General features: G+C 39.8%; 1 protein-coding gene across 2 annotated transcripts; it reads right to left on the bottom strand.

Annotated features, from left to right (window-relative positions):
• Positions 1–4,234: 4,234 nt before the first annotated feature.
• Positions 4,235–15,672, bottom strand: hnrnpua (heterogeneous nuclear ribonucleoprotein Ua). 2 transcript variants are annotated; one of them, XM_041249399.1, is made up of 14 exons: positions 15,014–15,672; positions 13,835–13,949; positions 12,229–12,302; positions 8,998–9,137; positions 8,730–8,829; positions 8,419–8,531; positions 7,873–8,136; positions 7,574–7,693; positions 7,097–7,225; positions 6,792–6,960; positions 6,175–6,450; positions 5,620–5,852; positions 5,421–5,516; positions 4,235–4,881 (listed from the first exon to the last, which is right to left on the bottom strand). In XM_041249399.1, exons 1-14 carry the CDS (start codon positions 15,504–15,506, stop codon positions 4,831–4,833), a joined length of 2,373 nt encoding a protein of 790 aa, XP_041105333.1. In that variant the 5' UTR covers positions 15,507–15,672; the 3' UTR covers positions 4,235–4,830. The 2 variants fall into 2 exon arrangements, with proteins under 2 accessions (XP_041105333.1, XP_041105334.1); XM_041249400.1 differs by having other exon boundaries at positions 5,626–5,852.
• Positions 15,673–16,699: the final 1,027 nt, after the last annotated feature.

The raw sequence follows: 16,699 nt of genomic DNA, 5'->3' as shown, positions 1-16,699 counted from the left end.
TGGTCAAGTCAGCACTATATGTGAAAGGCCATAGCTGTCTTATCACTGTCTTTTAACAATGTCCAAGGAGACATGCTGTATTTAGATTCTGGTATAGTAAGCAAACTTGTTAAATTTGCAGACGACACAAAAATAGGAGGAGTGGCAAACACTGTTGCAACAGCAAAGGCCATTAAAAATGATCTAGACAAGATTCAGAACTGGGCAGACACATGGCAAATTACATTTAACAGAGAAAAGTGTAAGGTACTGCACGCAGGAAATAAAAATGTACATTATAAATATCATATGGGAGATACTGAAATTGGAGAAGGAATCTATGAAAAAGCCTTAGGAGTTTTTGTTGACTCAGAAATGTCTTCATCTAGTCAATGTGGAGAAGCTATAAAAAAGGCTAACAAGATGCTCGGATACATTGTGAAAAGTGTTGAATTTAAATCAAGGGAAGTAATGTTAAAACTGTACAATACATTAGTAAGACCTCATCTTGAATATTGTGTGCAGTTCTGGTCACCTCGCTATAAAAAAGATATTGCTGCTCTAGAAAGAGTGCAAAGAGCGACCAGAATTATTCCGGGCTTAAAAGGCATGTCATATGCATACAGGCTAAAATAATTGAATCTATTCAGTCTTGAACAAAGAAGACTATGCGGCAATCTGATTCAAGCATTCAAAATTCTAAAAGGTATTGACAATGTCGACCCAAGGGACTTTTTCGACCTGAAAAAAAAACAAGGACCAGGGGTCACAAATGGAGATTAGACAAAGGGACATTCAGAAAAGAAAATAGGAGGCACTTTTTTACACAGAGAATCGTGAGGGTCTGGAATCAACTCCCCAGTAATGTTGTTGAAGCTGACACCTTGGGATCCTTCAAGAAGCTGCTTGATGAGATTCTGGGATCAATAAGCTATTAACAACCAAATGAGCAAGATGGGCTAAATGGCCTCCTCTCATTTGTAAACTTTCTTATGTTCTTATATATTGTACATCACACAGGGTGGCTCCAAATGAATATGGACCATTATTCCAGATGTATGACTGGGTTTGCACAGCGTTCTGACGTCTTTCACATGTACCTCAGCAATTAACATGCTTTAGTGAGACTTAACATGCAGCAAAGGTGTACCCAGTAAAATAGAAATGGAAGGTCTCTGCTTTTAATAAAGCCTGTGGTGGTGGCTGTAAAATATATTTTTACAAAAACATTGTATTGTTTGATAGTGTTTTTTAGCTATTAATTTAACTGACAATCTTTTATGAACAACTGTATTGTTTGTATTTGATCCATTGGAACAGTTGACTGACTGTTCTGTTAAAGTCTGACCATGGTGGACAATGGCACAGAACTGCATAACTCTTTTGCCCTCTTGTGGAGAGATAATGTATCGACATTTTACACATATCGCTATATGGCAGTAGAGACAGTACGGGTTTATAGACATCACCAGCTCATACCCACCTTTAACTAAACGTTGAACGAAGTATAGAAAATATTCGATGCAGCATTTCTCCAAAAACACTATCACATGACGTCACTCACGCTATGGCTAATGTTCAGTGTTGCATTGTTTCTTCATCTAAAACTTTCTATGGCATTTAAAAAAACAAACTTGTGTAACAGAGGAATCCACCTGCACTAATACTGACTCCAGGATCAAAAACAATGTATCATTAAGACGGCCTGGTGGTTTGCTGTACAGTGCCCATTTTAATTGCCTATAATAACATTCTTTCACATATGTATTGCAGTACTGGAATGCACACAGAATTAACTGGAACACTGACGAGAGCAGTATCTCCGTCCAAGGCAGAACCAGAGACTGACGAAGTACTGTGACCTGACTAATATACAGACCCGAGCTGGGACTGAAGGCAACTGTACTGACAGCTGTTGGCAAGCCATTACTGTTCTAGTGCTTGCAGATCTAGACTCGGCCATCATATACACCAGCTCTTAGTACAGATTAGAAGAAACAGACAGTAGTAAAGGGAGAATCTTGTCGTATATGAAGGAGGATTTTCAAGAAACTTTGCATTCTTGTTTGAGTGCCATATCTTAATTTAATCCATTTTATAACGACTTTGTCACATCTTTATACTGTATTACAGATCCCTTATTGTAGTAAGACTTTTTGTACACTAACTACAGTGCTGGAGCACAGCTTGAAGGAGGGTACCATATACATATGACCATTCATAAAGTGTTTACCATAGTGCTGCATTGGCACCCATTGTTTACACAATGAACAACAAACAGATAATGCAACAGAACTAGCAAAAAAATAATAAATGCACGCACATGTAAGAACTTTTAAAAGGAAGCTTCTTAAGTTTTATTTTTACAGGAAAAAAAGGTTTGAATTTGTCAGTCCCCCAGTGGATTGACAGATGAAATAAACCCAAGGCGGTCAGAACAGGGAGGTTCCATTTCATTTCATTCTTCAGAACGAGGGCCCAGCACTGACAGCAACACACACAGCTCTGCACGCACCACTCTTCAGAACGAGGGCCCAGCACTGACAGCAACACACGCAGCTCTGCACGCACCACTCTTCAGAACAAGGGCCCCACACCGGTAGCAACACACACAGCTCTGCATGCACCACTCTTCAGAACGAGGGCCCCACACCGGTAGCAACACACACAGCTCTGCATGCACCACTCTTCAGAACGAGGGCCCCACACCGGTAGCAACACACACAGCTCTGCATGCACCACTCTTCAGAATGCTCTATTCAGAGAAAACATGCCTTTACACTACTGACCATTAACAAGTCTTCTAGTTATTTACTTCATCTTCATATTGGTTTATTTGTTTGTACATGTAAGTGCTATAGTAAGCTATATATTTTTTGCCTAAAGATAACATTGGTATTAAACTAAATGTATAGAAAACCATGCTCAAACTTATCATTGTAGCGACAAATCCCAACCTGCCCCATTAGATAGTACTGCGACAACACCTCCAATACCAGCTGCTCTTGGTCGCTGGGAAAATTCTAGTGTTACTTTCCCCAAACTTAAAGAACGGTAGACTTACACCTGTTTGTTATAACATTTTCTATCTTCAATTATCCTGCCTAATGCAGGAAACACATTCAAATGCTCCACTATTCAATGCTGTTTAAACTGACATACAAAATACATCTGTTACAAAATTTAAGTATTTCTTTTTTTGCAGAAATTATTCACCATACATGGTAATGGTTGCCAAGAACATAAATGAGTGCCAACCTGAATTGTATGCCATTGTAAAACCAGATTACCAAAACTGGGCACTATATATCTCCCAATTGAATTCTTAAATAAGCTGAGGCGGTTACATAATGTATATTTATATATTCAACGCTAGCCAGATACACATTAGATTAGTTTGCTAGTCTGACTGGCAGGACATGTCTGAGTGGGCACTCTGCAGCACTGAGATTATCTTTCCAAGACCTGCATACAGGTCTACAGTGTAGGGGAAAAAAAGAAACCAAACCAGGAGTGCCAAACCAAGTGGAAGGTTGCCATCACCCAGTTAGCATTTCCAGCTTGAGTCAACCAATGAGCTCTAACAAGCAGAGAGCTTTTGGGAACAGTGGAATGTGATCAAGGCTAGCAAATGGCAGAAAACAGAGGTATAACAAAGTATAGCAGCTTTAAATGGACTGGATTGACACAAATTGTACTTAAAAAAGGTTTTATTTTATAAAATCAAGTAACTTTCCACTTCAATGAGTGAACCCAACCAAATGCATGAAGCCACACCTTGTCCCATGAAATAAAATTTCAAAATAGGCTTTAAAACACAGAAATAGCATTACATCTCCACTCCCTCCAGACTAGACCTCTCCCCTGATGGGACCCCCTTTTGGAACAGATCTATAACAGTCTGGACTTCATGGATGTTGTGGGCTGCTCCATCCATCTATGCTTGCAAAGGGAAGATAAAAATGGTGTCTCAAGTAGTGGAAGATTGGGTTTAGACCACAGTAATTAAACCGTTTCTATTCTACACTGCTCCCTAGTAGTTACATTGAAAAGAGACCAGACACAATAGTTGATTATATTAAGTTAACACAAGTTGCAGTTTTGCTTTCTGCCCACATTGCAATTCAAACAGAAATCAAGCTAACTAACAAGGGTAGACGTTCCCTCACAACACAGGTTTCCAGGTCACATTCAAAAGAAACAACTAAGCCTTTGGATGTGATTGTGAAAAACACACACAAGCAATACAAGGGGAAAAAAAGAAAAAAGAACCCTTTATTGTAAACCTAGTTATTTGTTTACAAGTGGAGTTGTCATCTTGCCCAACAAATGAAGCTTTTTTTTGTTATTTGTTAACACAACCGTCACAGCTTCACCTGTTAGTTCAGAACGCTAAACAATGCTGCAGGACTATGACACGACTACACACGTGGCTACATGCTTCTAAAAGGATCCTATTCCTGCTGATTAGATGTGAAAGTTAAACACTAGAATAAAGACAACTGGTACTACGCAACAAAGAATCTGGTCATTTTACTGGAGTAAAAATCACATTTTACAGATAAAACGCAGAACCCTGAAATACTAAAACATCCCATCTTGCACAATGCCGGGGTTCCTCACATTACACATTAAAAGCATTGCAATTAAAAAATGTACAAAAATAAGTCAAAATTAACCCATAAAGCTTCCAAGAGAACCCACAGGCACTTCTCCTCAGGGGTGGAATGTTTTTTTTTTTTTTTTTCTTCTTTTTTTCGGTTTGTTTTAAAAGGGAGACTAAATAAAAAAAACATTGATCAGTGAAGGTTTGCCGAGCAAGCCTGCTGCAGCATCAGTTCATTGCAGCTTTTAGTAATATCCTGGGTGGTATTGCTGACTCCAGGGCTTCTGACTCCAGAACTGCAAGACAAAGACACAGCCAGGTTACCACTGGTTTTCAACATGAAGAAATGCAGTCAATACACAGAACAAATTGATCCACTAACTGGGCTAAAGAATGTGCTAACCTAGAGATATAAAATTCAATTCATAATTCTCTATATGCATCTACCTACCTACAGGTGTTAACCCAACTACAATATTCTGTAGTTTCAAATATTTAAAAGGACACCAATATGCTCATGTGTTCTGGTCAGTAACCTTGTCCCATTAAAAACCACTTGTAACCTTTTCATAACTTCTATAATTATTCTGGGTTTCTCAATTCTGCGTATCTTCTTAAGATACATAACTGACGTTCGAGCTCCAAGTAGCCAGTATATTTATCCCTGCATTCAACATTAGACATTTAAGATAGCTGAAATACAAGTTTTAGCAGACAAAGTTCACAAGAGACATGTGTCCAGAAATAAAAGAATGAGGGAAGTTCAACAGCAGCTGCTGAATGCATGCCCTGGCCCTGAGGTGACGCAGGCAATGTTCCCCTGAAGCACCCCTACCCCTTGCTGCCAGCTCTGATTGAAGGCCTGAGCCTTGTTCATGTTGTAGTTTCCATTCTTGAAGCCACGGCTGTTTCCACCTCTGCCTCGGAATTTCTGCAAGCAGAACCAAAAATCAAAAGAGATTACTTTATATCGATACTACACAGGTAAGAACTACAAATACAATGATAATAGAAAATAAATGATCAAATCAAACCTCCACCTGGGTGAAGTTGCCTCTGTTTGCCCCCCCTCGGCTGCTGTTGCCCCTGCTCATTGCACCCCCCCTGTTCATGTTGCCCCTTGGTGGTCCTCCTCTGGGAGCCCCTCCTCGGCTGGGCATGCCTCCACCCCTGTTGAAGTTTCCACGGTTAGGAAAGCCCCCTCTGAAAGCAGGGGGAGGAAGAAACCCTCTGGGGGGCCTGTTGAATCCACCGCGGTTTCCTGGAACTGAAAAATAAAACAAAAACGGATTGAGTCTAGACACTGCATTTTTTGGGCAAATCAGAAAGGATTACATTTACCCCCCCCCACCCAATTTTGTTAAACTAAGGTAATAAACTATACAACAGTTTGTTTTAATCTTTGGTCATTGATCTTAAATGTAGTTTATAGTGAGAAAGGTAAAAGGCATTACTGCAAGCATTTCAGTATATGTATGAGTCGCACATGGAAATTCACTCACTCTACCGAACAATGATCTGTTCTACTGAAGACACCGATTAAGATGTTAGCAGCTCCTGCCAACCCATCCTTTCCCAGCAGTTTGTACCTCCTCTGAAGTTGCCCCGGTGGTTCTGGAATCCCCCGCGGCCTCCCCTCGGTCCTTGCCCTCCTCCACCGCCTCTGCTGAACTGGTTCTTCACCCCTCTCCCCCGGTTTCCCCCTTTCTTGACAGGCCCTCCCTGGTTTTGTTTCTTCTCTGGTGGCAGTGTTGTTTTGCTCTCCTCCTTGTACTGTTCCAAGAGTTTCTTTGCCTCCTCCTTCTGCAGCTCTACATAACTGACTTCATTAAAATAGTCCCCCTCCTCTGGCAGTGTGTAAATGCCTGGGGGAAAAAGCAAAATCAGGTCTAATTACACACACATAAATATATACATTATGAAGCCCAATGTCTAATATTTAAATCAAGCAATAAATGGATCCAAGAGGTACCAGCTTAATGCTAGACAAATTATTTTCTATTAACTACGCAACTGTGCCGGCTCCAGCTCCACATAATTGAATTGGTCAATCATATTTGGCAAGTTGCAGAGTACATCAGGAGGTAAACACTGAAATCAACACGGCAGTTTCTGGATTTTCTTCCGGTTTTTAGCTTCTGGTTTGTCTTCTGAAAATCAAGTATTCTACAAGCGTGCAAAACTGTTCTGAGATGGGATTTCATACCTTTCATTTTCAGGACTGCATGCTCGGGCAGGTCTTTGCCATCAGATTCTGCTTTCTTCTGTGTTCTCTGTTTGTAGTCTTCATCGGACGGACAGACTACAACCGCCTTGCGCTGGAAGCCAGCAAACAGGCACATCTTCCGTCTCTGTGCTGGAGCCGATACATTAGTCTGAAAAGCAATAAGAAAGTGTGTTTTTTTTTTTTTTTTTTTTTTTTTTTTTAAAAGCAAATCTAACAAACAAAAATTGATAACCATTTCACTACAAAGAGGTTTGCCTGCTAATATACAAGAACTCTAGCTGTACCTGATCCAGAATGTAGTTGCGTTTCTTGCGGGCTGCAATCTCAATGAATTTACCCAGAAACAGGGGAGCACGTTGAGAAATTGCAGTAAGCTTTCCAGTGTCCATCATCTGCCGTTTCAAACTTGAAATCTGGAGGGGGGGGGAAGGGAAGGAAAAAAAAATTGTATCCACTACCCTGAAGAACTGGCTGCCAAGTTGAATAAAACTTTACTAACATTTAACTTGCACAAGGGTACCAACTACCTGGCATCAGAGAACCCTGAGCAGCTGTATCATTTCAAATGACTTTCAGAGACAAAGTCACCATTCAGATTCCAATACCCGTTAACTAGTGATAAGGAATGTTCAATACCAAGCTTACAACCTGCACAAGATGTTCGCAAGCTAAAGATGCAAGAGATACAAGCATGTTACTGAACTACAGTCATGTCCTGTATACCAGTCTATCAAATACTTGGATACTCCACAAGATCTTACCATCATTTTCTCCAGAATTGTGTTTGTGCCGAGAACATTGTACTTCCCAGGGTTCTCTTTTGTGTGCTTTGTGACCCAGGCTGTCTTTCCAGCGCCCGGTAGGCCGACCATCACGATAACCTTAAAGTAAATAAAGTAGGAAGAGGCTATCTTTGATCATGTTCTAGGTCCCCACTTTATATTAGTTATGAAAGCAGATTAAACTGAAATCCCAGATTAACAGAGACATCAATTTAAGGCCTATATCCTTTATTTATTTATTTATTTATTTATTTAAAGTCCTGCTATTTGACACGTACCTCACACTCCTGTTTCGTTTCAGGCCCCTTTGGACCACGCACTCGCTCCTCTACTGGGATCTTCTGAAGGAAGGTGTACCCCTCAGGGACAGGGAAGTACGGCGTCTCTAGCTGCCCAAAGTTAAAATCTACTGCACAGTTGTGGCACAGAACATGAGGGAACAAGGCTTTTTCACCAAGGGCTTCTTTGCTGACTTTGAATGCAACTCCAAGATCCTGTCCGTTCTTGGAATAAGAGAGCTCCACTTCCTCACCTTCGAAATTCTGCAAGGGATATAAACACAGTCAGAGTAAAAGCTTGGCAACACACTTTGCTAAAGTTTGATGCATCTAATTTAATTAGAAAAGATGGACTTAATGAGGTGCAAAAACAAAATCACTCCAATGTAAAATTGTGTAACAGGTTGCAGTCAAACAAGAAGCAGTTTTACACCATGGGAAAGTTAAATGTTTACTTGGTTGCAAAACTATATATAATGTGATATATTTAAGCATCCAATAGACATTTAATACTGTTTTGCAGAAGGAGGAATCCAAAAATCTTACAATAAAGCAACCGATAACATCCTCTTCATCATACGTCTCTCCAAAGTCCTCCGTGACACAGTCAGTGGTCTTCTTTCCCTTTGCTGAATACGCATAGGAAAACTCTTCCTCGCCTGAAAGAGGGAAACATCAGTACCAAGAGCAACTTAAAACAAGGAAAGGTCCTTAAAATCAGTGTGTAACATCTTTCTGAACAGGTTGGGAATTCAATCAAGCACACAGTTCAATTCACAATTCTCTAACCAACACCAAGGATTAAGTTACACTGGCCTCTCTCTTTCTCCAAGGTCAAAGCTTTTACTTAAACTCACCAAGCAGCATGCTGCCGTTTTGCAGAGACCAGCCAACCTGCACTTCATGAATTTCAATCCCCTTGCTTGACACATGCTTCACTGGAATTTTCTCTGTAATCTGATGAAGGGCAGAAATCAGAATTAAAAGAACCACTCATACAATCCTTCATTTAGAAGCAATAGCCCTGGAGGACAAACTGTCAAACTTTCAGTAAATTTGGACTGGATGTCTGCTCATAAAACCTGAGTCTTGGCGGTTTCGGTTGACTGCTTGGTTCACGGTTACCTTCATTTCAAAGCAGGCTTTTCCTTTTGTAACTCCGTAGGAACCTCTTCCTCCAGCCCAGAGATAGGCAAAGCTCTCCATGGTCAAAGAGGATGCGCTGTACCGATCTCTTGAGACTTTGAAGTGAAGGTCACTGTTATCTGAAATCACATTCAAACTGAAGTTAGAACAGGTAACAAGAGAGACAACATTCAAGCTCCAGTTTGACACAAGGGCCTAATTCCTGAAATAAGCACCACTGTCTAAGAAAATCTGTGTTCACATCCACTTTTTTTTTTTTTTTTAAAGACTTGCCTTGGTTTAACTTGCATGGGGTGCTGATGTAGCACACCCTTTTAAAAATAAATGTAGAAAAGATTTTGATCTCAAAAAGCACTGCAAGTACATGTGTTTACATACTTGTCTGGAGTGTGGTACACTTTTGGAAACAAGTTTATGAAATCTCAATATAAAAGGTAATTGGCTGACAAGAAAAGGGTTACGAGCCCAATGAGAATAGTTATACAATTAGAAAACATTTCTAAAAAGGGAACTAGCTCTAATTACATTACTAATTTACCTTTTGGGGCTCTCCCCTGTGTTCTACCCCCTGTCCTTTTGCTCCTCCAACCTCTTCCTTCTCTGCTCTTTCAGTGCCAAGCATCTCCCACTGTAACTCATGCCAGCCCTGCTCTTACAGACCCTCCAACAGCCAATATGACCCTGGAATCTTTCAGTAGCTAGACACCATGGTAACAGGAGGCTGAGCCCTGCCTATAATGTTAAACACTGCATTGTCATTATGTCACATTAACTACCAAGTTATATTCTAGCCTTGCACTTTGTTTAGAAAGAGAATATAGCTGCATATAAACAATATACTACCACACTTCAAAAAAACAACGTAAAACTAAACTTTAAATCAAGATTGATATTGGAGCTTCAATAACTTAATATTGAATAAAATTTCTGTCCCGTTTTAATATTCTGCGCAGTTCTGTTTCCATTACTTTTAGGGAGTCGTGGATGGTGGGGGTTCAATGGTAATTCAGTGTTCCTTTACATTCACAAACTCCTTGGACAAAACTAATCTTTTGGCCAGGGGTCTGGGTGCCAACTAGGCCCCCCGAAAGCTCTGGGGTTGTTCATGCTCTCAGGATGCATTCTGAGCCATTTCGGAGCACTTCAGTACCAAATATGAACTTGACTTTGAAGAAAACGGAATTCAGAAATGACGTTGCTTACAGCTTGTCATTTTACCATATGGACCAACCTGATAAAAATGACACTTGAGGCTCGAAAACAGTTTTTGAAATGCAGGGTTTGCTCCAGGACTTACTGACTTGAGGGTCAACTTGGCCCCTACCCATTTTAAGGGACATTTTCTTTAGTGAGCGGGTCAATGTGCTTTGGGATTTAGAATTCAACACAGCCACAGCATTGTTATACATGCAGACAGTTTACAGGCCTTGCGTTTCATAACAAAAAATAATGTAAAAACAAAGTTTTCATTTAGTATTCAGTCAGTAAGAATTATGTCTTTTGAAATTAAAAAAATGGTAGAAACAAGGCCGGCGTGGGGTGTGGGGGGGGGGTGTGGTGTGTGTGTGCTCTTCAGTGGAAAAACCTTTTTTTGGAGCTGTAGTGCAGAATTTTCTTCTTTCCTTTCCATTTAAGAACTTTACCAGGGCCTTCCCAAAATCAAACTCCTTCAAATGAAGTGGCTATGCAAAGTCATGTAAAGTTACGTAAAGATGATTAAAATAGGACAGCAAAAACTGTAATGCACCTCTGCAGCCACGGCACACTGGAAGGGACTGCTGCTTTCACTAGCAGAAGCTGGGCCACGGAATTCAGAAATTGTAACAAACAAATTTAAAAAGAAATGAGAAATCAAATTATTTCCATGTGAATAGGCCAGAATGTTAATGCAGTTTTTAAACTTTTTTCTCTCCTTTGGACAGTGGGGTTGATTTTTTTCTCTTAGTTATGTTTACACTGGAAATTTGTTATTTGAATTTCAACAATGTTAAGTTTACCTCAACTTCAGGGTTCGATTTACAATAATAATTAGTGAACTGACATCAAGTACTGCAGAAATGGATCATGCCTTCACATGTTCAGAGCAACTTACACAGTTTGCATTCCACTGTGTTTGGATAATTTAAGAGTTTCACAAAAACAAACAGCAGAGGGTTTTCAGACCATTTCTTTAGCATCTGCAATTTAATATGTTTTTTTGATAGCTCGCTGTCCGCTATGTCACATGCATGTGAATACACCATTTCAAATTTCCTTTTTTAAAATTTACAGCTTAGTAAAAAACCAAAGAAACAAAACCACAACGTATACCACATAACAGCAGTTAGCACACTACCGAATAACTCATTTGAGCAATATCATTATTCCACTCCAGCCATGTGGAAATCTCCAGCCACTTTGCCCGAAAATCTCTACACATTCTTTATTTACTTTAAAACCTTTCCCTGCACTGACATCGCTTATTTGTGCTGTTGTATCTCTAAGGCTGTATTTTTTCATGGTGAGTGTGGATTTCACAATTTCCATGAATTAGAACCAGCGTCATGCAATATCCAATTCTCCCTGAAAATCTCAATTTCTGAAAGAATACTATATAGAGCACTATATTTAGCTCTTGTTAACAGGCTGACCGGGTTTAGTAAAAATACCTTGAATATTTATTTTTTGCCAAATTACCCTTTGTATTTTGTCATTATGAAAGTTTGTTGTTTTTAAATTGGATATTTTTACACCATTTTATTTTTACAATGGAAAAGTTACAAAAAATAGGTCACAATTAATGTGTGAATCACTCAGAAAACAATGGTGTGTTTGTTTGAATTAACATTAAAATCAACGTAACAGGCTCTCGAGTGTTTGTCGTTTTATGAATGCGTATGAAATCATGCCCTTGGGTTGGATTTATATTTTGCCTTTTGCCCCCTAGAACTGCCTTGGCGCTCCTGAATTTTCACCCTCAACAAAGGCAACATTGCCTTGCCCTTAATGACCTTAACTTCACACCCTGACAGTCGGACAACTTTCACCCATGTGTACAAAGTTTTCACATCAATCCAAAAAGGTGTTCACAAGATTCTAAAGAAACATCTTGAGTTAAAAAAAAAAAAAAAAAAAAACACCACAGTATTTGCACTGTGCATGCATCTCATGACAATAATGAATCACACAAGATGCCTTCACTTAGAGATGGATTAAAATGAACACACTTACAGGTGTCTAGGCAAACTGTTGTATCATCAAACTCTTCATCTTCCTCCTCAAGAGGTGGCTGGGGAGACTTGGCCCTGGAGACAAGAATAAGCATCCATCATTACCCTAGAGCAACATCTGCTGTGTTGCTATGAGCCTGCCTCTCAACACTATCCGTTTGGTATTGTATATGCTTTTAATAAATAACTATAAAAGGTTTAATACTGCTACTGTAAACAACAACTTGACAAAGCATCAGAAGCTGTGGCATCATTTTTTTTTGGGGGGGGGGGGGGGGGGGGGGGGGCAAATGGCAGTTTCTGCGAGAAGTTCAAGGGTGGCATGAAGTTATCGCAATAATTTGGTTTTGTTGAAATTCAAAATTAACCATGGCAGCTGTTGAGATAGAAGCTTTCGAGTTACAAAAAGCAAGAGAGAAGTAGGTTTTACTAAATTCTGTTCAAGTGTTTATGACGTGTTTAGCATACTTGTCAGTGAAAGTGCTTAGCTTCCCAAGATCTACCACGTCACAGCAACAAAGCTGATTTCAAATAGCAAAACAGCCATTTCAACTAATTAAGAAGTCACCGAGTCAGAGAGGAACGAAATGCTAAACTCCTGCCACCTGTAGTTTTTATTCTCTTCTTCAGCTGGTACAACTCAAAGGACACTTGCTATTTTACTGATGTAAAGAGTAAGCATGTAGTTTTTCTGAGGAAAAGAAATTACAGTAAGCTTCTTTTATTGTTGATAAAATCAGTGCTGCAGCAAACACAATGCAGCGTTTTTAATATTTCAACCATTCTCTTTGCAGTGATACAATTGCATATATTCAGTGTTTACGTAAATGAAGCACAGCATTCTATTTAAAATGAACACGGTTTTATTGACACATTACCCCTTTTAAAGCTAAAGACTTTTGTGACATTTCTAGTCATGCTCTGCTTGTGTTCATTTACATTTTTTCTTTTTCATTCATAAAACGTGTGTACATTTGGGAAATGTTATTTAATACTGCTGAATTGTTAATACTCCGTTTCCAAAAATGTAGACGAAGCTGTTATTCTGATTAGAGGCAACAAAACTGACGAGGGGTGGGGGAATGTTGTCTGTTTCATGACCAATCCTCATCAGAGTGGACTGCTACTAATGGCAACTGAAAAATCACTGTTAAATATACATAATTGTAATTGATTTTTATGTCTTGGTTGAGATCTTTGCAAAAATGAAGCCTTGGCGATATCTGCTGCTTCACTGGGTTTATTCTGCAATGCCAGAGGTTTGGGTTTTTTGTGTTTAAGTTTGCTGATTTTATTATGTTTATTATGGAGAGTGGCCCCTAAATGCATTCTCCCCCCACCCATTACATCTTTCAACCCTATTCTATTCTCATACCCTGCTTGCTCTGAGATGGTTGTAGAACATTTATTTTCCAGATTTAAACTGCATCCCATTTCCATCTGCCCAAATAGTGCCCCTCCCCCTCCCCAGAGCTGTTACTGTTATCTTGGTTCCTTTGTCACCCACAATGCAGGGGATCAGCTAGCCATCACCCTAATACATGGACCTATAACCAAAAAGCCATATTAAAATTGGGCTCTTAAGACCCCTCTCATCACAAGCTCACCTGCTGTATTTGTTTTCCTCAATAAATTCAAAGTAGCCTCTTCCATGCTCTTCCCGGCGTCGTTTTACACCTTTCTTGTTCTTCTGGTCGGCTTTCTGGTCTTTCCCAGCATCTCCTATTACAATAAATAACACCATACATGCCGAATCAAAATGAGAAATACACTCGCTAAATAATGGCACAATCATGAGAAACTATGTACCCTTCATTCAAATGAAAACAAGCCTTATCATTCATGTTTCAAATGCGAAACGCTTAGTTTTAATTGTTGGACTACGAAAACATTTCGTTTTCCCACTTCCACGCTAATCTTACGTTAGTATTTTATATATTCCTCAAAACACCTTACTTTATCTACGTGTCATTGAGAAATTGCAAATGACAATGCGTGATCCACGCTAATATTTACAATCACATTTTTCAAAGGCACTCATCCAAACCCGTGTAAGGTTGCATTTTCCACCGCACACTGGAATTTTAACAGTTACACACCTGAAGTGTAGACAAATGCAATAGCGCCAAATGCTACAACACATTTGCAAACCCTGTAATTCTCAGCCAAGACGCCATTTCATGGGGGAAAGGACGTGAGGGGCCAAGCTACCTTAAAACATATATTTAAAAAAGGCTGGTAGATAGGATCTGGAAATACAGAACGGTATCCAACCCGCGAAAGCTGCTACCCAAACACACATTCACTCCCGAAACGCACAGCACGGAGGAAGCAGGCCCAATATTTTAGTTGTTCAGAGTGCAAACATGCTGTGCATAAAAATGGAGGCGCACACAATGCCATATTTATGTTAAACCTGGTCAATAAAAGCTATCAAGGCCTTGATTTAAAAATCCTGCGGAGGGCCTTTCCTTCCCTTAAAACAATGGGTCCTGCGAGACTCGCTGGGAAAAACAGCCAGCGTCCACCATTTCAGTGGGTATGAGCGCACCATGTGTATCTTTGTCTGGCACCAAGAAGGTACAAACAGCCCAACACGTCATTTACTAGAGAAATGTCTGACCCCCCCGACTCAAACTAAGCACTTTAAATCGAGGACGCCCGTGTCAGTACAACTCAGCACTGGGATTATTACACATTGTACAGCACGCTAGGAAAGACAGACTGTGATAACCGGTAAGGCTACATGGGGACACGTGACTTCGGTGTTTTAAGACGGGACGAACCTTCAGTAGAGTGTGACCCGGGGACCTCGTCTTCATCGTCAAATTTGTCCATCTCGATCCCAACATCCTCATCGTCGTCGAACTTATCCATTTCAGCACCGGCGTCTTCATCTTCCTCGTCTTCTCTCTCTCCCATCTCATCATCGATAAACTCCTGCCCTTCCCTGTCGGCTTCAGCGCTAGCAGCGGCGGCATTTGCATTTGCATCTGCTTCTGCTTCTCCCCCGCCTCCTTCCTCCTCGGCAGCCTCCATGTTTTCGACGGCTGCTGCTTCCAGTTCCTCGCCCATGTCCTCGCTGCCGCCTGCCTCCTCCGCCCCGTTCTCCTCGCCGCCAGGCCCGGTGACCCCTCCGTCGGCTTTGGCCTCCTCGTCGAGTGCGGCCTGCAGCCGGTCCATCAGCTCGGCCTTCAGCCCCTTATCGGAGAGCTGCCGCTTTTTCAACTCGTCCTTCAACTCATTCACTTTCAGCTTTTTCACGTTAATGGAACTCATTTTATATTGTCTCGTCACGCCAAATCCCGGGGTCTTAGACTAAAATTTAACGCAAGCAAGCCTTGCAGACGAGAGAATAACGAGTAAGAGCCGCCAATAATTTACACTGCGCCAAACAACACTGCTTCCCACTGGCAACAGCGCGATAGAGGACCGCCACACATCCATACGTAATGTACCTACCGTATTAAGGGCAATATAGGGGAATCAGAGGGCGGGGACTACCGTAACTCTTCGATGTGATTGGGTTTTCTACAATACAGCGATGGCCAAAACGTTTGCATCTCCCTATTGAATTAACTGAAAACATAAAGTCGAATGAAACCTGCTTAATAATGTTACGTTAGCATATTGAATTACATACCACTTTGTAGTTTTCCGTATACTTGACGAAAAAATGGTAACAATTGAAAAATGTGGCATTTAGAAATCTTACATGAAATACTGTCATGCTATTCTGGCTTACAGTAGACTTTTGCGGTATCATTGTGTCTTGTCTTTGATGTTAAATAAACACAGACACACACACACATATATTTATTTTTTTATATATATATATATATATATATATATATATATATATATATATATATATATATATATATATATGATATATATATGTCTATATATCCTAACATTTCAGGTGATGCGAACCTATAGACCTCAACCGTACACTCAATTTAGTGCTATATTATTAACCCAATTAATCAATGCAGTGATTACTATTTTACAATATCAAAAAGTACAGCTTTTTCGAAATTATTGGCACCCCATTACAACAAAATTATTTTATTTAAGCTATCTGTAACGATTACAGTGTGTATTAATACAGTGAATTATTTGCCAATGTCATTTATATTTATTACATAATTGTGACCAATCGAATTGATTAATTTTACGCTAATCAATTATTACTCTTCAAAATACCAATAAATACGAAATAATTGTTTTTGTTTGTAAAAAAAAAAAAATTAAAATGAAACACAAATATTTATTACAGAATAACTTTTTTTAATAGCAGTTTTGATATTAATTGTTATTGATGTCTAAATAGTCAGCTGTGTTCTTATTATTATGATTAGAATGTCTTAGTACTTTACCCTATTGGGATGACTGGAGGTGGGGTGGGGTTACTGTGACAGGAACCCTAAGATCAGGCCCCCCCCAAGATATATATATATGATATATATTAT

Source organism: Polyodon spathula, chromosome 5, assembly GCF_017654505.1.
Source record: "Polyodon spathula isolate WHYD16114869_AA chromosome 5, ASM1765450v1, whole genome shotgun sequence".
Taxonomy (NCBI): Eukaryota; Metazoa; Chordata; class Actinopteri; order Acipenseriformes; family Polyodontidae; genus Polyodon; species Polyodon spathula.
Note: the sequence above shows the minus strand (reverse complement) of the source record. Positions and strands in the feature narration are given on the sequence as shown.